This window comes from Adelges cooleyi, unplaced genomic scaffold (genome assembly GCF_023614345.1).
Source record: "Adelges cooleyi isolate 19-005CV unplaced genomic scaffold, UGA_ACOO_1.1 ACOO_flye_CR_arks_rails_tigmint_CR_PRNA_376, whole genome shotgun sequence".
Classification (NCBI taxonomy): Eukaryota; Metazoa; Arthropoda; class Insecta; order Hemiptera; family Adelgidae; genus Adelges; species Adelges cooleyi.
Window position 1 is genome coordinate 9,877,085 of NW_026096053.1, and position 27,372 is coordinate 9,904,456.

Genomic DNA, 27,372 nt, shown 5'->3' on the forward strand with positions numbered 1-27,372 from the left:
CAGAATCACAGAATTGAATACTTACACACATAAATTCCACAAAAATGGCGGACGTCGACTTCCATTCTTATCACTAGTTAGCAATCTAGTTTATTATATTAAATATATCTGTGGTCAAACCTGACTGATACCGAATACGTCTTGGGGATTGTATTTAAAAAAAAAAAATAACCATTTAAATCCAACATAGTATTAGACACGGTCCACTGCGGTAAAAAAAATAATTGAACCGATTAGACGTGGACGACAAAACAGACGAACCCGCATATTATTATTTACTATATTATTGTACACTCAAGTTGATTCAACAATAGCAGAAGTGACTCAACGACCAAACAATATTATTGTATAATTTTGTAATACTCGTATTAATAATAATAACCCGGTATGTACTTATGTGACCACGCAATTCGGACATTAGGTACAAGTAAAACGATTTTTTTTTTTTGTGTTATTTAATAACTTTATTATCCGACTGCCGTTGTTAATAATATATTCAGCGTTTGTGTATAATCTTTACTTCCTCGTCCACAGTATGGCCACGCGACAGCCCACGATAAGCCACTAATTACTAATTAGGTCGTTAGGCGTAAAAGTAGGTAGGTATACGTCTTTTTTGTTACATTTTATGCAGTATAATATAATAATATACAGTCAAGTGTAATTATGTGTATACATGATAAAAAAATCATGTTTTTTTTATAAATCAAATGTGGCCTAATGAATTTTCTCGGATTCGACTTGTATATAGACAGGTCATAGGTACAGCTATAAACATTATATTGAATAAGTCAACATATTTTAGAAACGACCAACGTCTAATTGTAAAATAAAAATCGAGACGCTATATTATTACAATAATAATATAATATCCATCGGTTATTATTCAAAACATACCTACCAAGTGCAGCTCATCGATTACACGACCCTCTAGATGAGCATCACAAATTCTTTGGATACGATTTTCTTGGATTTTACGCTGGCTTTGATCGGAATACTTATTGACTTACTTATTTGTACGGTATTACGACTTCGAAACTATTTATTGGAACAGTATGTTCAGGTGGTCAAAATATACGGCTATATCAAATCTAATATTAAAAGTCAATTCTCTCCAGCGTGCTTCACCGTCTAGTCGTCTTTCGCTTCTCTTCTCCTAGGAATCTTCTTAAACGTCGGTAAAGCTGTTTTAGCCCTGTCAATTTCTGATGACCTTACCGAAAAGCTGTCTAATAATGTTTTATATTCCCGATAGATAAACATAAATAATAATAACTTTGTTGTGTCAAAAAAAGGTATAAAAATTTAAAAACAATTTGAAAAATGCAAATTTATTTTAGAAAAACTAATATTTTGAATAACATAATTTCTAAGAGGATTTTGCTAAAAAATATCGTAGATTAATTTCTGTTTGTTTACATAATTATTTTATGAAAAAACAGGAAACGGCCATTATTATTCTTCTTAGAAAGGAAAAAATATATATACTTGTCTTCCCCAGTGGAATGTGACCCCATTTAGAGTGACATACAATCACAACACATCCTGTATATTATATAGAGCTTACCCAATATCATATTATACGCTTAGTATTCTTTGCTAAATAAAATTTAATAAAATATAGTTCTTGATTCCAATGATATCTAAAACGACATCTAGTGGATAAATAATACTGTGATATTTTCTACAGATAAAAGCCTATTCAACATTTGTCAATATTCAATAACAACATAATTTATTCAGTATATAACATAAAAATAATTAACTAATTTATATATTATATAACATAATACTTAAATTAGCGGGCACCGAAAAATAAATGGATATCCAAATTTTTAATCAAACAGTAAACACACTGACAATCTAATAATGTGTTTTGTGTTGTGTCTGGATACACGTCTGCCTGCAAATTGAGCTGAAAGCTGTTCTAGAGTTCTATAAAATGATAACGTAATTTCTAACATTTGTAACAGATTTTTTATCGAGGAAAAATAAACACACTATTATTACTAATTAATACTAATGTTTGATACTATTTCCATCTAGTTCTCACCAAAGTATTTTTCTTAGCGATTTAGTAAAAAAAAATGTCCTCTCTTTATAAGACTTTGGCCTACTTAAGTATTTTACCTAATGGGTACGATTTTTCATCAATAGAAAGAAACTCGGTCCAGACAGCAGCAGCTGCAGTTGTTACAAAAGTTATCTTGAGACTTGGGTTACATAAAAAAAAAAGAACATATCATTGTAAAACCAATACCTTTCCAGCTATGCATCAAAGCTAAGCACATAATATTAAGTCTTAATCAGCTTCAATATAGCAGCTAACAACAAAATTTGAATTTACATTCAAATAAAAAGTCTGTTGAGGTGATTGCATGTTGTCTGTTTTTTTTATGACGTTTTAGACCAAAAATCCAGATAAAATTTCAACTACTCAGTATGGGCCAATTTCAATTTTGTAAAGATATACGAGTTCTTTGGCATCTTAACTAGGTTATGTAGGAAATATATTTTTTCTCTTTTTTTGTTAAAAATGTACCTGGGTTTTAATATTGAAAAAAAATAATTTATTTAATTAAAAAAAACGAAATTTTAAAATATCTTTCATACGTTTAGTTAGTTAAGAACTCGAATCTTTTTACAGAATTGAAATTGGAAAGTCTTATATAGTAGACATTTTTTCTAGCTTTTTTATTTAAAAAAAAAGCCAAAATGAATTTTACTTATAGAAAAATATATGTAAATTTAAAATAATACCTTGAAGCTTATACAAATTAACCGGAAAATAAATTAACATGGATCATAAACCAATTTTTTTTTAAATATTGCCTATACAAAACTCCTTAATAACAGACCACATGCAATCCCCTGAAGTGTTATCACTTTTTAGTTTTTTTATTTATCAAATCAATTTTATAAATACAATTTTTAAACCTAACCTTAAACTATTTATTATCACATATATTTACTTTGGTTTTGATAAGAAATATGATAATACAAATTCAAAACAAAATCAACAACTGATCCGACAATGTTACTCAGAACGTTAAATACGTTGAAACACGTATGCAAATTGAGGTAAATAAGATATAAGATGTTTGTGTAGTTTAAAAGGTACATTTATTAAATTGCATTTAAATACCGTCCCAACTATGGACAGAAATTCGACCATTTGTTTATTTGATGTGGACGGGACCGTCACAGATCCGAGACAGGCGAGTTGTAAATTTTATAAATTAAGTATTTAGCTACTAAATATAATTTTTGTTGTTTAATATTGAATCATCATTTTAGCCTATCGATCCGTCTGTAAGGTCGTATCTCATTAATGATCTCAAGAAAGTATCAAATATCGGTCTCGTAAGCGGTTCGGATATATCCAAAATCAGTGAACAAATTGGAGGCTCCGAATGTAAAAAAAAAAAACAGTTGAGCAAAAAATTTATTTTTTGATTTAAATAACTTTGTTTCTACGGTTTTAGTTGTGTCTCAGTTTGATTATGTCTTTGCAGAAAATGGATTAGTGGCATTTAAGAATGGCACAGAGTTTAAAAAACAAGTATGTATCTATTATAATCTTCATTAAAAAACCTATGTGGAATTAATATGTGTTTACGTTAGACAATTGTCGACTATCTCGGTGAAGAAAAACTTCAAAAGTTTATTAATTTCGCATTGGGTTACATGTCCAAAATCGAACTTCCATTTAAACGTGGTACATTTGTTGAGTTTCGTACGGGCATGATTAATATTAGTCCAGTTGGTCGGTCGTGTACCAAGACGGAAAGAGATGAATTTGAACAATACGATAAAATTCACAACATAAGAAAAAAATTTATAGAGAGCATAAAAGAACAATTGCCAGACATTGGTCTTACTTACAGTATTGGTAAGTATCTTTTGTAAAATAATTTACATTAACGCTCATTGTCTGGCGAAGTTTACCGTTTAGGAAAATATAGTGTTGTCCATTATGTCTATCAATTTATTGTTCTTTTTTTTTTTAGTGGCTGTTATTGAGAATAGTATAAATTCACAATTTTATAATACTATAAAAAATTAATTTTTTTTTTGGTGTTTATTTTTAGTGGGCTTTAATTTATTGTGTAAAAAAAAATGTATGTATAACTTTTAAGTATTTATTATCTCAAATAAGATAAAATATATATACCTTTTAAGTTCTGAGGATTCTTTGTTAAATTTTATTAGAAAATCAAAATCTTTTTTAACCAATTTTTAATAAGTATTAAAAGGTATCGAAGAAGGTTAAAAACTGTATGTAACCCTAGGCATAATTAATAATATTATTATTGTATTTTTCATTAATAATCTTAAGTCAGGGTTGGGTGTTATTCGATCAATAAAAATAATAGTTTATTCCCTTAACTTAAATAAACCATTAATAATTTTATTTTTAGTTTTATCATCTTAAGTTAGTTAGTTATCATATCATAATTTTAAGCAATTAAAAAAAAAAGTATTTGTGTTAATTATTTTATTTTAATAATTCAAATAATTTTTTATTCAGGTAAATAAGAAATAAAATTATTTAAATAATTTGTAAATAAAAAATGGTTTGAATAATCAAAATACAATAAATAAATTACCTAATTATTTTTTTAGTTGAAATAACTTTTTTTCGAATAACATTTGTAATTTATTTTAGTGTACATTTTTAACTATTGAATAAAGAATTAATGTTTTATTTCAATAAATATGTTATTGAATTAGTTTTAGTTGTTATTCATCGTTTAATTTAATTTTTCTCAACTTTAATACATTTTTATTTTTAGGAGGTCAAATAAGTTTCGACTGTTTTCCTGTTGGTTGGGACAAGCGGTTTTGCCTTCGTTACTTAGAAAGCGAATTTGAGGGCAACATACATTTCTTCGGAGACAAAACATTCACGGGAGGAAATGATTATGAAATTTTTAATGACTCTAGAGTTGTTGGACACACGGTTACTAATCCAAAAGACACCGTTTCACAATTAAACAATTTGTTTAATATTACAATATAAAAAAGCATTGTACAAATATATTTTATATATATAATATACATGTTAACTCAAATATGAGCAAATAATAAATTAAAAATAATTATCACAACTGAAATACAAAACCTAAGTTGAGTAAATACAAAATTTTATACAAATTTAACAAGTTGGTTGTTAAATTCATTCATGAATACAAATAGCTGAGAGAATGTGGGCCTTTCATTTGGAGCCAATGCCCAGCAACATGCCATCACAGTGAACAATTCGTCCGGGCAGTTGACCGGCTGATTAAGTCTAAAACCGTCTTGCAGATAAGCTGACATTTCAAATGGATCAATGTCTGCATAAGGTTGTTGGCACAGTGTCAAGAGTTCCCAAAGCAAAACACCAAAAGACCAAATGTCCGACGCGGTGCTAAATTTCTTGTGCTCCAGACTTTCGATGGACATCCATTTAATCGGCCTGTTCTTGTTGTCACCCAGACAATGGTAGTCACCAGGAAACAAGTCTCGAGAAAGAGCGTTGTCTGCAATCAGTATCTTGAGTTCTTGATTAACTAGGCAATTTCTGGCGGCGATGTCTTTATGAAGATGTCTGTTTTTATGCAAATATTGCATGCCGTTAATAATCTGCAATGTCATGTCGATAATTTCTCTGGTGGTCAACGTACAAGATAAATTTTCTGTGGTTTTACATGTTTGTAAGAATTTCTTTAAATTTTTATTATTACAATTATTGGGGTACAATAAAAACGGTTCCACGTGTTGCTCAACGCACACTCCTTGTATCATCAGAATATTCTTGTGATTAAGCCCATACATACTTAGTCCTTCGTGTAAGAGCACTGATATTTGTATAGCACTGGCTTGATCGGTAACGGTTTTCACAAAGATATCTTCGTCCTTCCCATTGGTATCAGTATACGAACCTTTATAAACCCGTCCAAAAGTTCCTTCCAATTCAATGTTTTGCAATCTAACGCGATGCCGTTGAACACTGAGTTCTACAATGCACTCGTGTAAATCTTTCACGTTAGTTTTAGATCCTGGCAAAGACTTTTGGTTAAACTTGCTACTAGAATTTAAAGCAGATTTTAAAAACATGTTAACTTCGTTGTTTTGAAAGCCTTTTATTATCATTAGATCTCGCGCATTGTCACGATGGTAAGCAGAAGTTAGACAACAAATAACGGCAAACGCTATTAGCGTAGAGGCACCGGCTATCATATGATAGAAAAATGCTTGTTCGTAATACGGCAGTAACGTTTCATCCATTTCAGTTGTAGTCGTTGTTTCGTTTGGATGTTCATCGACACAATGTTTTTTAAACGTAAGACTGATATCGGTGGAATCACTTAGCCAATTTTCAGATATTTTAATCAATACCTTTATATTGGCACTTTTAGATTTTAAAACGCATGGCAACAACAGAGTGAACGTAGAATACGTATCCGGCACTGTGCCCTCTGTGAGTATATTCAGCTTGGGTACTACCACATCTCTATCAGACTGAACGACGATCTTATAAAATAATGTACTTTTTGAAATCCACGTCAAGTTCAGAGTGTTGATAAACGATGGCACTTCGCAGGTATATTGTATGGCATTGACGTTGAGCTGGTTGTTTCGGACATAGTACAGGCGAGCTGCCAGGCCCATAAGCGATTCGACATCGCCAGAGTCGAGGAACAAGTCAAACTGGCCACATTTAACGACGGCCAGTAGTAGTGATAATATGAAATATATTTTCATTTTCGAGACCATAGAAGTGTCATATATGAATAGGTAATATATGTGTATATATTTTTTAGGAACTATTGTAATTTACCTTATTGGGGCGTGTAGTGACGCCCATTAGTTTGTTCATGATGATAATATTTACACTTTTAGGTTTTCATCCGAAAAATTAATAACAATTCCGTTTCCATCTTACGAATAAACGAAATGAGCAATGAAGTTGAATAAATAAAACATAACTTTTAAGCATACACTGTTCTAACTACTATATTATAGTGCCTATGAATCTATGTCCTATAATTTCTGTATAAACACAAACAAATAATAATGTGGAATATGGAAATGATAATGCGTTTGCAGGCGCACCAACTGTAATGAAAAAAAAACAATTATTATCACACTGATTAAATATAATAATATTATCAAGGTGGATTGATCTTATCTAATATTTATCATACATTTAAATAGTTATGAACTCTGAAATATGTTTTACAATGTATAAATACAAAATAGTAATAATACAAATACATATTCAAATATTTTTATAGTTTAAAATGATCGTTATTAAGTTTTCATTGGTTATAAGCTGTTATATTTCGTTAGGATACAATTCAGAGCATTAAAAGGAATAAGGTTTTTTTTTTTTTTTATTACAATTGTGAGTAATTTTCTTCTTACAGCTTTTACTTTTATTTGTGTATTTTATAAGACAGTCATTGTCAATTAATATGAACATTAAAATTAAAAATACTTACTCGGCATGCCTAGGCAAAAGTACCACTGAAATTTATTTTTTCATTTGTAGATGAAATGGACAAATTTAGGTCATACAATAAGAAGATATTCAAAGAATGCCAACAGCTTTCATGTTGGCATTGTGGGAGCGGGCCCGGCCGGCTTCTATTGTGCACAACAATTACTCAAAGTAATTTAATTTTGATATAATATTTATCTGTATAGTTCCCTACTGTTATATCATTTCAATTTACTTTCAGATAATTCCCGGTTGTCGGATCGATATTTATGAAAAGTTGCCTGTTCCATTTGGACTTGTGAGATATGGGGTAGCTCCAGATCACCAAGAGGTTAAAAACGTTATTAATACATTTTCCAAAACTGCGTCAAATCCAAATGTTCGGTTTATTGGTAACGTTACACTTGGACAGCATATTAGTTTGAATCAATTGAAATGTTCGTATAATGCTGTAGTTCTAGTGAGTTGTTTAAAGTTTGTTTAGTGGATTAATTTTATTGTTTTAATACATTTGAAACGTGATTCTATATCTAGGCTTACGGCGCTGAAGAAGACAGAAAATTAAATATTCCTGGTGAACATTTATCTAATGTCGTGTCAGCTACCAAATTTATTGGATGGTATAACGGATTGCCAACCAATAAGAGTTTTCACGTGAATTTGGACATAGAAGATGCTATCATTATTGGCCAAGGAAACGTTGCATTGGACGTTGCTAGAATACTGCTGACACCCATTGATAATCTACGAGTCGGTACAGTCGATGTGATCAATTTATGCTAGCGATTCATTATTAAATAATTTTCTTGTTTTGCAGAAAACCGATATTACAGAATATAGCTTGGAAGCCTTATCGAAGAGTAAAGTAAAAAGAGTTACTATTATAGGACGTCGAGGCCCTTTGCAAGTAGCATTCACAATTAAAGAATTTCGTGAAATGTTAAAACTACCTCAAGTTAGCACTGATTTCTTTGAGCACCAAATGGACGGCATTGATAAAATAATAAACGGTAATTGGTTTTTAGTTTGTTGAAAACAAACAATATGTAGTACTAAATAAGAGAAAGGATTTAAAATGCTTTTACATAGATTTTCCGAGAGAAAATTCCAGACTAAATATTATAGTTGTCATTCGATAACTAATGTAGCTATAACAATTAAGTTATAAATATTAGAGAATTTACATTTACAAAAGATTAAGAATTTTCTGAAGTCACATATACTAAACACTGGGTTTAACATTAATTTTTCAAGTTCAAAAATTTGAATATAAAAATCTACTAACTATTCAATACTTCAACAATCAGTGATGCACTAATCCAATGCCGACGATAGAAAACAGAAAATAATTCTAAACATAATTTTCTATTTAATTTGCTGAATTAAAATTTTTTTCATCACTGATACTAAAAACATGTCTTTAAATCTTTACAATTTTAATCTAGTGTATTCTATATGTTACTATCTTTTATATATATATATATATATATATATATATATAACTTTTTTAATTAAATTTATCATTGATCACTGATTTTCTATTTTTATATTCTAGACTTACCAAGGCCTCGTAAACGCCTTATACAACTAATGTATGATGCCTCACGAGAAGTTACGAGTAAGACGAAGAAAAAAATATTTAGTCTTTTGTTTCTTAGAACGCCACTCTCGATATTGGGCATGGACAGTGTAGAAGGAGTTGAATTAGCAGAAAATATTTTAGAAGGTATATATTTTTGATAAAAAAAAAACTGTGATTGATTATAAGTGGGTACCTATTTTAGGAGAAAAAGCCAAAATAACAAATGAAAAAAGTTTATTAAAATGTGACCTTCTCTTTCGAAGTATTGGTTATCGAAGTGTCCAAGTAGATCCTGATGTACCATTCGATACACAGTCAAGCACAGTTCCACAAAATATCGGTAACATTTTTATTTTTGCTAATTTTTTTCTTTTTTAAGAAAATTTAAGTAAATTAAATATTTTATTATTTATGTAAGGTGTTTACAGTGTCGGTTGGCTATCGTCTGGACCGGTCGGTGTGATCATATCTACAATGAGTCATGCTTTTGAGGTTGCTGCTCTCATTGGTAAACATTTCGATGAAGGTTTGTTGAACGAAAAAAAACCGGGATATGATGATATTTCCAAAGTGCTCAAAGACAAAGGTTGGTGTGGCTTAATTAATATATTGAATTTACCTTTTACGTGGTGTTTCCAATTTATTTGGTTACAGGTGTAATAACCGTCGGTTGGAATGGCTGGGCTGAAATTGACAAAACGGAAATTGAGAGAGGCGTAAAATTACATAAACCAAGGGAAAAAATTGTCGACATTGATGAAATGATACAATTAGGTGGAAGGATCTAAGGACATAAATTCTAATTTATTTTATAATTTTTGTTGAAAATTTTACAATTTAGCATTATGTTATTTTATATTAGAATAAAAAGAAAAACCTTTTTTCTAATCCATTTGCTAATTGAAAACTGTAATCAGTGTTTCATCTATTATTTATTAAAAATTAATTCTAATTTTAGCTGAAAATTAAACTGTAATTAAAATATGTTTAGTTACCGACTTTTAAATTGATTAATACCCAAGATCATAGTTAAAAGCAAATTTATGATAACTGCTTATGAGATTAAATTTAACGTTAAGAAACTTTAAATTTATTCTCATAAACATAAACATGTTATTAACATAACATGCAAGATATATTTTTATACTTTACTAATTATTAAAAAAAAACAATGTACAATTATTTAATTTTGTAATATTTAAGATTTTACTATACATTTTTTACAATACTTATTGAACACAAAAATAGTTATTAAAATGTTATGTTTTACAAATTGAATTGATAAAGTAAACAATAATCATTACTTTTATGACATCTCAAACAATTTTTTTCTAATAAGGTTTAGGGATTTCTTTAGAAATTTCATATTTATTTTTAATTTTTGTTTATTGCGACATTTTGAATGCTTAAAATTGACCTAAAGGATTACGTTTAGACAATAGAATTTTTGAAACTGATAGCTGTCAAAAAAACATTTGTCGAGCAATTTGAATGTATCATTGTATTGTAATTTAGTACAAAATAGGATAATATTCAGTAATAAACACATAAAACCATCTAATTTTCTTTAATACAAAATCAAGTGTACAACAATAATTTTACTAACATTTAATTTAATTTTTTATTTCTAAACTATTTTTTGTCTGAAGTGTTTGAACTTCAATAACCAAATTTTATTACATAAATGCATTAATATTTTAATACATATGGCAAATACATACTTCGCTTATTTACTCGCCTACTTGCAGCTGTATTGATTAGTCATGTGTAAGATTTTTACAATGTTATTGTAAAAACAATTTTAAAACTGTGCCACAGTCCACAATTGATATCTTGCTAATGTTTTGAAGAATCCAAAATGTTTTTCAAATCCTATATCGGATTATTATTCAGAATATTTTGTTCGAAGTAGAAATATAAACACTAAAAAGTGTTGAGTAGAAATACTTGCACCGAATTGATGTTTGCTGATATTTTAACAAGTGTCAAAGAAATTATTTGTACCGAGGCCAAACTAATAGTAAACGTGCGTAACGTTGTTTTTGTATATTTTATTGTTGCACTGGATTAAAACTTCAGTTCAATCGAATGTGGTTTCTGAGTAAAATCAAAACAACTCTATAGACTATAGTCATGAAAATGTCGTTTAAATTCATTTTTATAACAGCCATTATGGCTAACTACAGTGTAAAAATGGCGTCTACCACTAAAAGCGACGAAGACCGTAGAAAGGAAAAAGACGATTTGGAGTCGACTATACCAAAATTCCAGTCGGATTTACGTATTGGCGATACAGCAGATTTGAAGACACAGATATACAGGGCATACATGGATACATATGAATGTAGCTACATGTTCAGTGGTCAAATTTACATGCGGCTGATCGAGGGATTGCTGGTTAATAAAGGGCATTTGGCGAATGTTGCTCAACACGTAGATCTATCGTTTACCAAGGAAGCTGCTCAAATGATAGCGACCTTGTATAATGTGGAAGCGATGCGGAATAATTTCACGAAGAATGTAATGTGGATAGTCTTGATGTTTGCCGAGAGAGTACTGGTGTACATGAAAGGCACCCGGGCCAAACGCAAGACTGTCGTGTCCATTCACAAATCCGTAAGCTTGTTTCTCGAACACTACATGGCGTCTGACGACTGCGTGGATTATAGTAAGTACAACAAGTTGAACGTCGAAGTCACGGGCAATTTAGACGACTTGCCAGGTCTACTATCCACTCTTGCGTCCAAGAAAACAATTATCATGCAGCGACTGGACACAAACGCCAAGAAACGCAATATTAGCACCGCCGGGTACGAACAGTTCAATTTGAACACGTTGGGCTTGAACGGACTGCTGTCAGACACCGCAGTGACGAAACGAGAATCTATCTACGAAATCGTAAAAACAACAGCTGGAGTAGAGGTCAATTGGTACGGAGTGTTGCTGCCTTTAAAAAAACAGTATGATCTGGGAACGCAAGCCAACGGTATTACGTTGAGTCAACAGATAAATGCATTGAAAACATTTAACGACAAGTTTATTTTGATGGTAAAAGTATTCATAACTCGTCTGATGCTGAAGTACGTAATGTATGTAAATTGTAACACGTGCGAGACTAAAATGGTAGATGATATTGTCGAGTTGGAGAACTATTTGGACATACAAGATGACGGTGATATGCAGTACGTAAAGTCCTTGATTGAAAACGTGTCCTTAGACGCGAATAAAACTATTATCGAAATAAAAAAATATCTTAACCATTTTGCTTTGCAATTATTACATGATGCTGAGACTTGGCGCTCGTATTTTTATGTCGACATAGATACAAAGGATTCAATTGAAACATCGTGTAAACGTATTCAACAAGACACAAAACGTTTCGTCAAGTCTTTAAAAGATGCTTTAGCTAAAATAAACTTTGGTGTAATTAAGAAATTTAAACAACTAATAAATACACGCGAGTACAAAAAATTAGTTGATATTGAAAATGGATTGTTTAAAATACAATAATTATATCTAACTAATGGCCATAGGTATGTCGTAAAATTATTCTAAAAAAAACAATTCATATTGTCCTTCACTAAATAATTCTTTACTGTACTGTTTTTTTTATTGTATAAATAAATATCTATAAACATTGTTATATGTTTATTGTACATTAGTTAAAACATAATAAAGTATACAATTGAAGGGCTCCGGGGAAAAAAGATCAATGTCAATTTTTTTTTTGAAATGAGATTTTGGTATCAAATTATTTGTATTGATGTATTGTATGCGCTCGAACCAGGAAAAAAAATAGATTAGTCGAGAGTAACGACCGCCGGAAGTTTAGGCATACAAGCAAAATGTATTACGTTTTGAAATTAAAAACATGATTTTCTCAGAATGTTAAAAAACTGACAATGATCTTTTTCCTTGCAGCTCTTCAATTGTGAAAATACGTACATTTTTCTTGTTCCTTTTTTTTTTTTGACAGATTAAAGAACCCTACTCTTTTCTTTTGCAATCTTAGGTTCAATCATGATTACTTTTAGTATCACAATAAACTTGTCATTAAATATTTTTAATGCTTTTATCTGTTCTCTCAAAATGATACCATTGGCTTGCATTCCTAGAGCATACTCTTTTTTTCTAGTGTTATTAATTAGTTTGTTTATTACGAACAGTTATAGATTAAAAAAATAAAACCAATTTCTTTTCAGCTCCGCGCTGAAGTTAAACAAAACTCAAATACATTTTATATTAACAGAGAAACTAGTTGTGTATTTTATAATATATACTTAGTTTAGAATTATAAAATGTATCTAATATACAGCACGGGAAGTACGGTCAACATTAATCGTATTCACCCTAATCCTAAAAATACATTTTTAAGCTTATTATTTTGTCCATTCAAATTTACCTATTATGCGATTTAAATAAAAAAGTCTATAATAATGGTTAATTGATTAATATACTAATATATCATTATAATAAAATCGTATCATTTAATGGTCTCTACCATTAAATAATCATTTGTAATTCCATATTAATGTTGCACATGTAATGTTCCTTTTTTTTCTTAAACAATTAATCTCGACTACCAATGCCAATGAATTAAGCTCGTCTGAATTCAGTAGCTGATTACCGTTCCCTAGTGTAGTCATTACTTCATTAATGATCTCTCACGTAAAAATACCAATTTTTTTGTCATTAGTTGATATGCGCACTACTCTGTCTATATAACAATGAGTATAGGTATCACAGTTACATTTTTACAAGTGTTATTATAATTTTCATCTTCGCACCGAAGCTAAAAATATGAGTTTTATAATTAGAATTTGTTACATCATTGCCTTAATGGCGACCAATGCTTGGTCTAGGGTAAATTTTTGGTTAAATATAATTAATATAATATGACATCATACAATAAGAAATTGTTCCCTGTGCAGGATTCGTTCTCTTTACTTCAACCTGTACAACACGAACCTCGTTTTACAAAATTTGAGCTATCAGTGAACCAATCCTATGGAAAAGTATTGGAATCTTCAATCAAACAGTATTATGGCAAACAAGCTTTAAATGTACACTTTATATTCCACGAAGAAGTAACGCTACATCATGCAAGTCCATAATATTTATATTTTTTCTAAAGTGGTGCTACAACTTATTATACGATTTTTTTTAAGAATCAGAGGTGAAACTTTTTTTTTATTAAGGAAAAAAATGGGGAAATGATACTTTGACTGAAGGGGGATCTAGTGTGGGACTATAACATAAACATTTCTATCAAAAATCTGTAAGCAAACTTTTTTTTCGTAATAGAAACCCTTAAAAAAAGGGGGGGAGGTAGTTGACCGGTACTCGTTGACCGCAGTAAATTTCCAGGTTACAATATGTATGAGTGAAACGACAGCCAATAGATATTTCAAAATATTTTCATTATATAATTTTTAATAACAATGGAACTAACGATGCCGCCCTAATACGACAAAAAAAACACATTTTTGCTTTCATAAGGCTTTTTTATTTAGAATAATTGTCATAAACGTGTTCAACAAAATATGTATTATAAGCTAAATATAATATTATTTCATGTTGTAAAGTATATCCCGCGTGTTATCTAAAGCAAAATTTAAGTACAATTATAAGTAAAACAATTGTTGTACGGTATTGCTACCGGATAGTATAATTTTAAAAATATTTAACGACAGAAATTTGGCACGCTAAGTTTTGAATACTATAAGTTTGTGTTTCAGATGAATTTCGAGCTGAATAAATGCCAAGAACATTACATCGATTGCGTTAATGTTAGAACTTTTGATTTTGCCAATCTGTGTGGCAATGAAAAAGCAGTTAGAATTTTTTATACCATAGGGTACAAAAACCGAGAGCTGTCATGTGAACTGCAAGTAAGACATAACGAATTGTACAAATACCGGGTTTTTTTACACTAACACTAATCGCGGCAATTACAGTTTGTACGTATTTTAATAAGGACCTTATTATAAGGTTACGTTGGATAATTTTAAACGAGTTGGGCAAAAGTAAATCCAATTTTTTTTTCAATAAAGAGAACCAATAATAATATTTAAATTTGTATTTTATTTAATAATTTAGTATATTAACTTTTTTTAGTTATAATTTATAAGTAGTAAGTTAATATTGAAAATTGCCAATCGCTAGACTAAACTAAAAGACATAAAGTACATATTTTTAGTGTAAGTTCGTGGAAAGGATAGGATATTGTATTAGATCTAGAAAAAATATGAAAGCTAATAAAAATATAGTTGTGTTAATATAGACACTGATATGTGATTAGGTTAAAAGTGTTGAAGTGCAACATTTTTGGATAGCCGAACTGGTCGACTCCGAATTGTTGAAAGTATTCCCAAGAAGAAACACCAATGTATTGATTTCGAATGATTCTTGATTTTTTTTTTCTAGTTAGATAATTAATTTTCTAGTTCCAACGACATAATAATTTTACTAACACACTATTTTTTATACTATAAGTTTATCTTTTAACAGAGCGAATACATTTTGAAAAACATTACCATCAGACAGGAAATAGCTCCAATGTTTTTCACACTAACCGAAAAATGGTGGGAATTATCATTCAAATGGAGGATTTCATTTTATAACAAAGAAAACAATTTCATACTGAAAGTACTTGGCGATATGGAAATTATCACATACAGAATGCGAAATCGTAAACCGTCAATGACTTGATTGGGAAATTTTCTTATTATTATTTTTTATCTAACTCATTTGGTGTACACAATTAACTTATTTAAGGATTACTTATTTATCCTAAGACACAAACAAGGTAGTTTTAAACATTTTTAAAGCATTGTTTATTTAGTATTTTCCGAAGCGCTTTAACTTTTTATACTTAAATAAGACCGTATATTAATTCACTTTTTTAGAGCAAAAAAATTTGCATATAATGTTGACTGGTCGACAACCACTTTTAAATTACTATTTTCAAAATGATTAAAGTTTAAAGTTTAGGAGGGAAAGTAATACTTCAATTACATTAAAAGTAATTATTCAAAACTGGTTATCGAACAGTCAAAGTTTTCAAAAAAGTTATTCTTAGCTTGCTAACATACGTTGCTATTTAAGTTTCAAAAAATGATAGTGCTGTGGAAAATACGAAAAAAGGTAAATATTTAATAATTTTATAATATTGTAGAATAACATGAATAAAAATGTTAAATAAATAAAAAAGAATAACTAAAAAATTGTATTTATTTTCCAAGAAAATGAGTGTCTTAAATGAATCACCCGCTACAAAAGGAACAGAGGTTTAAACGTAATTAGTAGTTTTATGTACTAAAGATTTTGGAAAAATAAACACTATTTGATGTTATTATAATATTATGGGAATTAAAACATCTTTTTTTCTGCACTGATTTTAACTGAAAATATGACTGATGACATAATTTATCTTTTACTAAATCTGTCCAAACAAAAAAAGCATACAATATATGTAAAATTGAAGCCAAAATAATAATTGTATGACAATAACGTTTGGGAAAAAATAAATCTGTTCAAACGTATAATGTTATCGCGCGGGTCCAGGTCATAAAAAAAAATGAACGAATAATAACACAAAATACATATGTATTGAGTATGTAATTACAATTTACACGCAGTTGTGTACCTTTCCGCAAAATTATTTCTTAGGAAATCGCCGTTACTGACAATAAAAGCAGTTTTATCGTTAAATGTTTTAATAGACGAATTAATTATGCATAGTTTATATGACATTTTTAGTATTTACACACGGAAATGCGCTATAATAAACAAAAAAAAAGGTGTAAACAACACACAGTTAGTAATATTTTTGTTTGCGTCTTATTTGCCTTAAATTCATGTGCCACATTCATTTTTATTTTTAAAAATGTTTCTGTAAATATAGTAATATAGCAAAAATGCTGTAATATAGTAAAAAGTATTAAGGATCTGTTTAAATCTACACAAAAGCAACAAATTTGATTTTAATCGTGAGTAAAACTGTTTATTATGAAATACATTAAACTAATTGACAGCAATATTGGTACAATATGAAAATATGATTTCAATAAAATAACAATATTATTATGTAATTTTAAAAGAGTTTTGCCATTGATTGATCTAAATTATGGTCCGAATGGTTTTAATAATAGTTCCTTAAGTGGTTGTATTGTAATGTGTATGTTAGATAAGCTTATTTGACCCCATATGTGTCCATTTTTTCTGTATTTCATGTTTTTACTTCCATTCCATAGGGTACAAGTATTATCAATGTCGTCAACACGAAGACTTTTTATGTATGATGTGGGAAATCGTGCACTCATGTATACTGCTAACAAACGACACATCTGTGATAAAGATGTACGTAAAATCCCAGCTAAAAAATAATTTTTTTTTTTTAATTTTCTAAAATTTGTGAATAGAATAGTTGCTACTACTCTTTATAGTGTAGGACACAACTATCTTTTTTGTTAAAATAAAGTCATAAAAAATAATAAAATATGCATGGTTTCCGTATTGTAGAGCCATGCTATTTATATTACAAGAAATTATGTGTTGGTAGTCATAACTTATTTGGTTAATGTTAAAAATCAAAATTAGCTGTAATCTTGTTATATTGTGTGGTGAATTATTCCTATCGTATAAAAAAAATTTATAATATACAGGGTGATTCTTTTATCATTAAAATATAATCACTCAATATCTCATAGGGTTTAATAAGAAATTAAATTTGTTTTAAATTGTATTGAAGTTTCAAGTTTAGGGCAGAGGAAGTATCCCAGATGAAGTGAAGTATTATTTTTATCTGCGCGCATTTCCCAACCGCACTTCCCTTCCCATCCTATTTTTTAAACTCTTATCACTTTAAAAATAGTTGTCCAAAACTGGTATCAACTAGGGTTGGGCCTATCCGGATATTCGGATATCCGAATTATCCGGATAATTCGGATACGAATATCCGAAACTATCCGGATAGTTAAAAATTATCCGGATAGTTTCGGATATTCATTTCATTTTTATAAGACAAATATACCTTAATAATATACAGTGTTTTTAAACATACTGAATAATAAAATAATGACACCTAATTAAATTTTACTATCACATGAATGATTTTTAGATATATCCGTGTCAGTGGTTGTTAACCGACTATTCGGACTCTTTGCGGAGTCCATCCTCAGGGTTGTCACGACTGTTCCGCTGCCGGTTAATAACCACTGACACGGATATATCTGAAAATCATCCACGTGAAAGTTTCAAAAAATACATAAATTTGAGTACTCAAAAAAATATATTTGGCTGGTTAAAAATTAACTGAATATCCGAAACTATCAGGATAATTTTTAACTATTCGGATAGTTTTGGTTCTACGGATAATTGAAATATTATTTGATATCCGAAACTATCCGGATTTCGGATATCCGTATCCGAATTATCCGGATATCAAATAATCCGGATAACCGCAAAATCCGAATTTTAGTCCCAACCCTAGTATCAACCAGTCAATTTTTTTAGTACATTATTTTAAATTTAAGCAAATTATGAAATATCTACGTTACCATATAAGTTTCTAAGGTTGCTATCAAAAAAACTAAGCTGAGTGGAGGGTAAAAACAAATTGTGAAAAATTAAGATCATATTGTATAAAAACATGAAAAAAAAATTAAATTTTTATTGAGTGGCCCATGATAAAAGAATCACCCTGTATATACAGGTGTCCCCATCTGATGTAAGACATTCATTTTCTCGGAAAATATAAATATTTTGAAAATAATTTTTTTCCTATACTAGTAGGTATATACTACATATTTTATTATATTTTTCAATACTAATTATATATATATATATATTAATAGTTCAAAACCCATACAACTCCATATTAATATTTACCTAATACATGTCTGATTATATTTTCTAAAGCTGGAATAACTTGACTTCTTCTAAGATCTGCAAGGGCTTTCAACTTAAAGTGTGCAAAACCTGAGAAAATTATTAAATGAACGTGTTGTGAAGAAATAATAAAAGTAAAAAATATAGTTGCTCGTGATAACATTATTGCATTACATATTAAATAATTGTGATGTAACTAATTATTTGTACAAACTACAACCAGTCATTAGTATTACAACTCAACGACTGTGTTCTTTTTATACATGAAATCCCAAAAAAATGTATTACACATTCATGTTGTTGTCAAATTTAAGTTGATGAGGAATTGAAACTATTCAGGGTGTATTCCTACCTCCTGAATTAGAGCACCTGACACTAAACAACAATAAGAAAAAAATCTATACCCTTGTCGTAATACAATTCCAGGTTGTTTATTATGGATATATATAGTTTGTTCTTTCTATTGCGAAGTAGTATAAATTAGTTAACAAACAAAACGTTCAAAACCTCACCGTAAATGGTTACAAGTCTCTCTCTATCTCTCCTCAGCAGCAAAAAGTTTATTTTATTAAAATTTATGTTTGACATAAAATATTAAATAAGTAACAATTAAACAAATTTCAACTCTAAAATAAGCTTTAAAGGCTATTTACGACTATCGAATAATTCGTAATTACTTTGGAATGGTTCATTAGTTCTAGGTGTTTCAATTCCTGTAACATAAATACATAAAATCATTATACAGTCACTCTAAAACTAATATTAATTAGACCAATGCATAGTACAATTGTTTACATGTTAAATGATTTCTAATAGAAATATTTAAATATACGATTGGAATGAATGATTATCAAAAGTTTAAACATAAAAAAATATATAGCTTAAAATCGATTTTTATAAAGTTTTTCTTTTAAAAATATGTAGAATTATCATTTTTTTAAGTTTTATATTTACCTAATGTAATTGCTATTTCTACTCGCATCATATGCTGGTAATGCATGGATACTAAATTTAAAAACAAATTATATTTTAATGTACCTACACATTTAGTATGATTGAAACTAGTATGTCATATTGGTATTTGTCAATAAGTAGGTACGATTATTATATAAGAGTAGGTGTAATTGAATTGTAAATTTCGAAAAGGGTCCATCTCGAGTTTTGATCACAATTGATTTTTCCGCGTTTTTTAAATTTACACATATAGACCGATATTTTATGAGCAAAAAGGGCCCAAATCTGTATTCTATTGTGATGAAAAAAACTATAAATAAAATTCATAAAAATAAAAAGACATGTAAAAGAAAATCAGTTTTTTGAGTTTCCTGAAAAATTTTAATTTTCCGATATGAGCCCTTTTCGAAATTCCCAATTCAATTATTTTCAAAGTTTTTTTAATTATGAAATATAAAAATGTGGTTACTTTCCATTTCGTTAAGGTATACCGCATCTGAAATTAAAACAAAATTCTTGTGTTTATTAAGAATAAACAAACAACTGTGTGGAAACACTTCCATAATGTGCAGTAAAAATAATTACACGGTATTCCTATGACAATTTTCGTATACTCTGAAATTAACATTACATAATTTAATGATATTGCAACAGTAAAACAAATCTCAAGAAAGTAGAAAAAAAACATGTTTATTAGTAACTCTAAGAAATAAATATGCTCCACTTTTAAATACGACGGGAATCTCTTTACAAAATTTAATAGGAATGAAATGTTTTAATTAAATTCAATTACCTGGTACAGCGATCATAAAATTAATTTTGTCTGAAATTGACATTACATACATTAATGATATTGAATTTGATTTGCTATTACAAATTATTACATTATATAATATTATAAATTAGAAGACGAAGGTCAAAGTAGAAAAAAAACTATAATGAATAACCTGAATCTTTATGATAATATATAATGGCTGAATTGAAGCAGTTGTGACGATGAGAATAACACAACATATTAATCAGACGACGGTGACAGAGCTAACATCAGTATTTTTTCATAAAGATTCCATTTAGATTTCGGAGAAAATTTAATATTTATATAAATTGCATAAAGTTAAATTTTAGTTGTAATTTTTATATTATATTCAAGTATTTCTTTCTACTTTTATATTTATTTTTTTTTATTATTATTATTATTATTATAACTTTGACTACCGAAACACTCGTAATCAGGATCATCATCAGCATAGATCATTTTTTTAATTACAAGCTCCAATCCATCTAGAATAAATAAATAAAGATTTGGTATATGTTAGCATATTAATTTAAAATATAACTAACTTGCTCCAGCATGACGTCCTTCAGTTATCTTATTATTAATATAGACAATGGCTGCATCTGTAATACATAATTTAGAAAATATGTATAAAGATAGTAAATTAAAAAACTCAATAAACATTTTTTTATAAAACAAAAATGTTACTGACTGGTAGTGTAAAATTCCTTCCTATATTTCGCTGTAAAAAAGTAAAATAATAATAATTTTATTCAAATTTTAACAACCTTAAAGTTGGTAATTATGAAAATAAAATAATTACCTTGATCCTCTTCCGGAACATTTGAAAAGTCAAATGATATTAAAAATACAGAAAAGTTATATTTATTATCTGCCAAAAATAATAAACCTAAAAGCAATTTCTAATAAAATAATTACCTTGGTCGCCAGCCAAAGCATTTGCAAATACAAATAATATTAAAAAACAGAAAAGTTTCATTTTATCTGCAAATAATAATAAACATAAAAGAAATTTATATTAGTCGCTGGTGCAGAGATGAGAAGGTTTTGGTAATGGAATTTTATATTTGGCGATTACAAACAAATGTTAAAAATAAAATTTTACATGTCCATTATACAGAATTTCATTTCTTACACATTTTTTTTTTGTCATTTTTGTAGTTTTGAAACATTTTGAGTTATGATGGAATTCTAAATCATGTTGCTGAATATTGTTTTTTTGTCTTGGGACGGCGGAATATTTTTTTTTACACTAGGTTTGTACACACTAAGACGCTACTTTTGTGAGGTATTATTAAAAAGATTTCAAAATTCCTTTTTTTATTACACTTTATCCTACACATTAAGCCAAATAATAAATAATTTAAAAATCTATTATAGATTATATTATATTAGATTTATTATAGAATTCTCTCCAAAATATGAATTTTATAAAACGCTGTTAAGAAAAAAAAATAGCAAAAAAAATTCTTATTACTGTTTGTGTACAGTAGAACTTTTGGCTCATTAGGCCGATGCCTTTTTAGTTTTAGTATAATTACAATTTTTAGAGTTTGTTAGAAATGCTTACTTCAATTGTTGAATTGATAGAAATTCTTGGACAATAATCGACTTGATCAGCTTTTAAAACTAAATGTTTTCTAGCGACTTATGAATCAGAATCAGAATCTAAATGTGTTTTTGCAGTGTAACTATATGTTCAAGTATTTACATAGTTAGTTCATTTGTTTAAGAGTATAATCGTGTACATACATTACTTTGACGCTTGAAGTTTAGATTACTTGAAGTTTAGACTGTATTCTTCTTTGTTATAGGTTTTACAATTGTCCAAATATCTAATATTAACATTAGAGGAATGCAATTGAAATTTAATGTGTATTTTCTCAACACTATTGACTATGCTGAAGTTTTGAAACGAAAAATATTTAAAAAAATAAAATGTATTATTGGACGGAATAGCGGTTTTCTTTTTTAGCTGTTTATCATGAATTTACAAAAAATCAAAAAAAGTCAATCGAAAGTTTTGTTTTTTTTAAAACGTAGGTATGTAAAAGAAATATATTTCCAATAATTATTATAATATTTGCTGTTGAATATAACACATGCGTATCGATATTGGGTATTTTTATCATAATTAAAAAGATAAAAAAAATATTCAAATACCAATTTATTACACTGTCGAGAATATAAACTTTGTAAAAATCAATATAGTTAAGACTTTTTTTACTCATATTAATATTTCTTAAACATATATATTTGATTATAATTAAAACAAAAAGATACCAAAGTGAGGGATGCATAGTTGGTCAAAATTTTAAAAGTTCACCCTTACTCCCTTAAAAACGAGAAATCGCCTTAGTAAAAGCATAATAGATTAAAATTTACTATTTTTTATATGGCTTATGGTTTTATTATTATTGATTTTATAAAATAAAAATTCAGTAGTTGTAAAAAAAAAAAAATTGTGCTATGTACACAAATTCTCTAGTCGCCTGTTTTGAAAAAGTGTCAACATATAGCCTATGGCACAAACAAAATGTTATCGCAATGATTTCACTAACTGAAAACGCTATAAAGATATTTATTTAAAAAAAAAAATAGAAATTTAAATTTTGACTATTTTGTGCATTTTTTTAAATCGAACCAACGTAATAAATGTAATATCCTACAATATATGTATTTCTATATTAATATATGTAATATATTTGTTTATTTCAAAAAAATTATCAATTTTTGGTATGATATAACTTTTGAATTTTTAATATAAAAGTTTCTTTAATAATTGCACAGACAATAGAAAAAAAATTGGAGGGTGATGATTTTACAAAACGTAAAGGTATAATTAATTTTAATTAAGCAACAGAAGTTCGAACACTAGCAAATTCGTACAGTCTTATAACGTTGGATCAAAACGTAGGAATTAATTATAAATGGTGTGGAAGAAAATATATCAAGTCTTGTTTTAAAATCGTGCAGTAAAATCGTTTGCACTGAGTTCAGTGTTTTGGCATCTTCGAGCATGATATAAGTAGGTATAGAACTTAAGATGTGTCAGACAACACATTTTTGCAATAACCGCAACGAGTGGCCAAAAGTAGGCTTGAAATTGAATCCGATTGGTCTAGAAGTTTGTTCTTGTCTTGAAAAAACATATTTATACTATGTAACACAATAAATCACAATACGATTATAATACGCAATCAAAAAAAAAAATGCCACGTGTAGAAGGTCGCAAAACTAACTATATAAATGCTTCTTAAGCATTAACAGTATTAGTGTTTTTTTGTATGGTTCTATGCCAATCAAACATAATAAAGTAAGTACAATTTAAAATTAATTTTTAAAATAATTTTTGTTGCTAACATAGAGCCATTACAACTGAAATTAACATAATAAAGTAAAATTTAACTTTTAGTTTTTTTTAATTGTAAATAAATAACCTATAAAACTGAAGTTAAAACACACAAATATATATATATATATAAATCTGACAACTAAAAATATCGACTTCTAACTCACTAAAGACATTGTATCGTTTAGGTATAAAAATCAGAAGTCCTCTGTACAAATCAGCAATTATGACGATATCTGTTCAAATTTTTCTCTTTTCAAGTTTACTGCTATCAGTATTTTTTGGTAATACTCATTAGTTACCAATTTTTCATTTTATAATATGAGTTAGATAGTACTTAAGTACTAAGTAGTTAAGTAAGAATTTTAATAAAAATTAATAAAGCGTTAGGCAATTCATTTTACAGGTACTAGCGATTGTGAAATTGTTTTAGAGATAGGTGACATTGCTGTTTTTTTTTGCGATGAACGTGGTAAATATTTTACAAATCAAGTATTTACATTATTATACTTTTACAAAAACTGATAATATCTTTTTTTTAAATTTAATACTTACGAAATTAATAGCTTCAAAAGTTATTGGTAAAAAATTAATGTATATTTAATTTTTGATATTTAACTCATTTTTTATTATTTATTTTAGTCGTGGCAAACTGTGTGAAGTACAACGGTATACAATTGTCATATTATTATTAAATTAGCTTTTTATTTACTATTTTTACACTAAGAGCTATTTTATATGTTTTTGCAGGAAATAATTACGATCTCGGGGGTATGTTTTTTTATGTTACAAGAGTCAATACTTTATTTATAGATTAATACATACCAATACACGTGTAAAATAATATTTAATTTTGCAACATCTGGGCATAATTATATTTCCTAGCTATACAAATTACAATCAATAATGTTAATTACAAACACTATAGTCAGCATAAATTTTCTTGTTACTTATAGTGGGCGTATTGATTAGAAAAATGTCAACGAAGTAAGTATTTATATTTTTAAATATTATACAACAATAGTCAATACTAGTAATAATAATAATATTAATAATATAACTATAATAATTATAGCCGTATTACTAAAATATTATGTTGCTAAATCTTTTTGTTTATTACTACTAACTTTATTTTAAATTATACATTTTCAAATCTATCATTTTCAATGGTGTACTGTTAGAGGCCATATTATATACACATATAATTACTTGATAACACAGAATTGATCAATATTGAATTATAATAACAAATGTATTACTAGGTAAATGATAAGCAGTTAATTATTAGAATATTAAGTACAAACGATCTAAGAAATATCAAATGTATTTCAGGCACCGGAGGTACAAAGATTTTGTAAATAATGCCGATGACGAAGGAAGGTATAGTCTTGAAGACTCAGAAAAAATACATGACATTATTGAATTGGACACTTGTTTTCCATTTTTGAATATATTAAGGTAATATTATCCAAATTTTGTTATCATACAATTCATTACTATATTATATGCAATTGAATTCCAATATTCTACACACATTTAACTATAAATTATTTATTATAGTATTTTATGTAGTTAAAACCAATAAACCATAATTAATATACTATTATCGAAGATTATATTGTTTTTGTATTATCCTAAATAATATTATTTAATAAAACAATACGTTACTTGTACAATGTCGATTCGTCAACATTTTATCTCCATCCAACACAATATAACTGATTACACATTGGTCCGAACGAATACAAGACATTGTTGAGTTTTGACAGTGTTGTTTTGTAATTCATTAAAATTAAATAATAATGGCTAACGTCTCATGTTTGAGTACATAATAGTACTACATTCGACAGTGTTGAGTATTCAAAAGTAGAAATGTATATTGTGTGTCCCCAAACGAATCACCGTACAATGGCAAATCAATTGGAAATACCTTTTAGAGAACGACCATCCGGAAATGTACGAATATTTAAAAAACGCTATTCTTAAATATGTTTTATTATTATTATTTTTAATTTCACTCTACCTTGAAATTGTATTATATATTGTCGATTATCGCAGAAAGACATTGTATACTCATGTATGTATAGTATGTATGTATATATATATATATATATAATTAGGATAAGAAAAATATGAATGTTACAATAACAACAAAATTATAAATTTGGGTACCTGTTTAAAGTTGTTTAATTTGTATGTAAGTTAGGTTATCTATCATTTCTTTTCAGGTGCATTTCTGATATTTCCATTTATACCTTTTGTTTTCTCGTTGTCGTTTTTACATTGAATATTTTTTTTTTAGTTCATAACGAATTATTTTTTAAAAAATGAATATCACTTTTTTTTCTTGTATTTTTTAGTTTAATGTAATCTCTACATGTACTATATGTTAGGACTCTAAAAGTATTTAAATCAGTCTAAAATAGCTGTATAACTAAAAGTGATCTACACATTTTAAACACATGTGGTTATGAAATTGCTTAAGATTTTCTAATTTTAAATACAGCTCGCTTTAACATTTAGATAAATACAACAATATAATGTCAAGAACTAAGTAGTCGTAATTAAGGCACCTTTGTCACATTAACCTTTTTACAAATGTACCTATTGCTATATATTAAAGTTGCTGAAAGATAAGTTGGCCCAGTTGTTGAAATCCAGGTTAGAAAATTGAACTGAAGTTCAAGACTAGTGTTTATACCAATATTTTTACTTTTCGTTAAATTAAAAAATACAATAACTTAATTATAATAACAATAATTAATATATTAACATTTACTTTAGAAAAAATTAGAATAAAAAAAATTACTAAAAACAACTTGTCTAAAACTAAACTAAACTAAACGTGCTTGTATATAAGACGTAGGTATGCTTTTTTATTATTACTTTACTTGTTTTTTTCTTTTAAAGAAAATTAATATGAATGTGTGTGATATAAATATGGTGTCACCCGCACCTGATAGAAAACCCAAGCATTGTCAAAATATGATATATTATAACCTTGGAATATTCACAAAACAAGCTCACTATAATAATCTCTACGTATATACAAGTGTTTTGTTTTTTGGAGTATATTATTAAGTTTGAATTAAAAAATTACAGGCACGTGCCAACGATTAAAAAAACCAATAATTAATAACATAAACTGTATTATTTATAAATAACAAGTAGTCTGACTTCCATACCTCACATTGTGTGTTCTTGGGTATAGTCAAAAGTGGTCAATATATATATTAACTACAACGAGAAAAGCATTCCGAGAGTGAATTGGATACTTTTATTTCTTTCATTTAAAAAAAAATCATTAA

At 28.0% G+C, this 27,372-nt stretch overlaps 6 protein-coding genes across 9 annotated transcripts; 4 read left to right on the forward strand and 2 right to left on the reverse strand.

Moving 5' to 3' along the window:
• The first annotated feature begins 3,016 nt into the window (after window positions 1-3,016).
• LOC126840485 (uncharacterized) lies at window positions 3,017-5,111 on the forward strand. The gene is made up of 5 exons (XM_050576254.1): window positions 3,017-3,218; window positions 3,298-3,415; window positions 3,486-3,562; window positions 3,625-3,892; window positions 4,797-5,111. Exons 1-5 carry the CDS (start codon window positions 3,156-3,158, stop codon window positions 5,021-5,023), a joined length of 753 nt encoding a protein of 250 aa, XP_050432211.1. The 5' UTR covers window positions 3,017-3,155; the 3' UTR covers window positions 5,024-5,111.
• Window positions 4,986-7,062, reverse strand: LOC126840483 (tyrosine-protein kinase Dnt). Its single transcript, XM_050576251.1, has one exon. The coding sequence runs from the start codon at window positions 6,760-6,762 to the stop codon at window positions 5,149-5,151; it is 1,614 nt and encodes a 537-aa protein (XP_050432208.1). The 5' UTR covers window positions 6,763-7,062; the 3' UTR covers window positions 4,986-5,148.
• Window positions 7,063-7,226: 164 nt separating this feature from the next.
• LOC126840484 (NADPH:adrenodoxin oxidoreductase, mitochondrial) lies at window positions 7,227-10,103 on the forward strand. 2 transcript variants are annotated; one of them, XM_050576253.1, is made up of 9 exons: window positions 7,227-7,368; window positions 7,541-7,660; window positions 7,731-7,949; window positions 8,024-8,239; window positions 8,307-8,499; window positions 9,045-9,215; window positions 9,274-9,411; window positions 9,490-9,657; window positions 9,726-10,103. In XM_050576253.1, the coding sequence occupies exons 2-9, from the start codon at window positions 7,541-7,543 to the stop codon at window positions 9,857-9,859; spliced, it is 1,359 nt and encodes a 452-aa protein (XP_050432210.1). In that variant the 5' UTR covers window positions 7,227-7,368; the 3' UTR covers window positions 9,860-10,103. The 2 variants fall into 2 exon arrangements, with proteins under 2 accessions (XP_050432210.1, XP_050432209.1); XM_050576252.1 differs by having other exon boundaries at window positions 7,228-7,393.
• An 858-nt stretch (window positions 10,104-10,961) lies between these two features.
• LOC126840820 (uncharacterized) lies at window positions 10,962-12,661 on the forward strand. The gene is made up of 2 exons (XM_050576776.1): window positions 10,962-12,253; window positions 12,394-12,661. Exons 1-2 carry the CDS (start codon window positions 11,205-11,207, stop codon window positions 12,410-12,412), a joined length of 1,068 nt encoding a protein of 355 aa, XP_050432733.1. The 5' UTR covers window positions 10,962-11,204; the 3' UTR covers window positions 12,413-12,661.
• A 75-nt stretch (window positions 12,662-12,736) lies between these two features.
• Window positions 12,737-25,655, forward strand: LOC126840718 (uncharacterized). 3 transcript variants are annotated; one of them, XM_050576632.1, is made up of 7 exons: window positions 12,737-12,748; window positions 24,253-24,348; window positions 24,471-24,536; window positions 24,707-24,733; window positions 24,815-24,835; window positions 25,021-25,051; window positions 25,397-25,655. In XM_050576632.1, exons 2-7 carry the CDS (start codon window positions 24,291-24,293, stop codon window positions 25,524-25,526), a joined length of 333 nt encoding a protein of 110 aa, XP_050432589.1. In that variant the 5' UTR covers window positions 12,737-12,748; window positions 24,253-24,290; the 3' UTR covers window positions 25,527-25,655. The 3 variants fall into 3 exon arrangements, with proteins under 3 accessions (XP_050432589.1, XP_050432588.1, XP_050432591.1); XM_050576631.1 differs by lacking the exon at window positions 12,737-12,748 and adding an exon at window positions 23,934-24,028; XM_050576634.1 differs by lacking the exon at window positions 12,737-12,748 and adding an exon at window positions 24,099-24,109.
• LOC126840717 (uncharacterized) lies at window positions 17,186-20,747 on the reverse strand. Its single transcript, XM_050576630.1, has 7 exons — window positions 20,710-20,747; window positions 20,502-20,531; window positions 20,386-20,412; window positions 19,917-19,967; window positions 19,640-19,675; window positions 18,963-19,052; window positions 17,186-17,448 (listed from the first exon to the last, which is right to left on the reverse strand). Exons 1-7 carry the CDS (start codon window positions 20,723-20,725, stop codon window positions 17,198-17,200), a joined length of 501 nt encoding a protein of 166 aa, XP_050432587.1. The 5' UTR covers window positions 20,726-20,747; the 3' UTR covers window positions 17,186-17,197.
• Window positions 25,656-27,372: the final 1,717 nt, after the last annotated feature.

What these genes read in the sequence shown, in the direction of transcription:
- LOC126840485 (XM_050576254.1), top strand. Translation starts at nt 3,156, where the DNA reads ATGGACAGAAATTCGACCATTTGTTTATTTGATGTGGACGGGACCGTC. An exon ending in CCGTCACAGATCCGAGACAG is followed by an intron (nt 3,219 to 3,297) that starts GCGAGTTGTAAA and finishes TCATCATTTTAG; the next exon opens with CCTATCGATCCGTCTGTAAG. An exon ending in GCACAGAGTTTAAAAAACAA is followed by an intron (nt 3,563 to 3,624) that starts GTATGTATCTAT and finishes TGTTTACGTTAG; the next exon opens with ACAATTGTCGACTATCTCGG.
- LOC126840483 (XM_050576251.1), bottom strand. Translation starts at nt 6,762, where the DNA reads ATGGTCTCGAAAATGAAAATATATTTCATATTATCACTACTACTGGCC.
- LOC126840484 (XM_050576253.1), top strand. Translation starts at nt 7,541, where the DNA reads ATGAAATGGACAAATTTAGGTCATACAATAAGAAGATATTCAAAGAAT. An exon ending in GTGCACAACAATTACTCAAA is followed by an intron (nt 7,661 to 7,730) that starts GTAATTTAATTT and finishes ATTTACTTTCAG; the next exon opens with ATAATTCCCGGTTGTCGGAT. An exon ending in CACAGTTCCACAAAATATCG is followed by an intron (nt 9,412 to 9,489) that starts GTAACATTTTTA and finishes TATTTATGTAAG; the next exon opens with GTGTTTACAGTGTCGGTTGG.
- LOC126840820 (XM_050576776.1), top strand. Translation starts at nt 11,205, where the DNA reads ATGAAAATGTCGTTTAAATTCATTTTTATAACAGCCATTATGGCTAAC.
- LOC126840717 (XM_050576630.1), bottom strand. An exon ending in AATTGTCATAGGAATACCGT is followed by an intron (nt 20,413 to 20,501) that starts GTAATTATTTTT and finishes TTTTAATTTCAG; the next exon opens with ATGCGGTATACCTTAACGAA. An exon ending in ATACCTTAACGAAATGGAAA is followed by an intron (nt 19,968 to 20,385) that starts GTAACCACATTT and finishes TTTTAAATTTAG; the next exon opens with TATCCATGCATTACCAGCAT.
- LOC126840718 (XM_050576632.1), top strand. Translation starts at nt 24,291, where the DNA reads ATGACGATATCTGTTCAAATTTTTCTCTTTTCAAGTTTACTGCTATCA. An exon ending in ACTGCTATCAGTATTTTTTG is followed by an intron (nt 24,349 to 24,470) that starts GTAATACTCATT and finishes TTCATTTTACAG; the next exon opens with GTACTAGCGATTGTGAAATT. An exon ending in ATTAGAAAAATGTCAACGAA is followed by an intron (nt 25,052 to 25,396) that starts GTAAGTATTTAT and finishes AATGTATTTCAG; the next exon opens with GCACCGGAGGTACAAAGATT.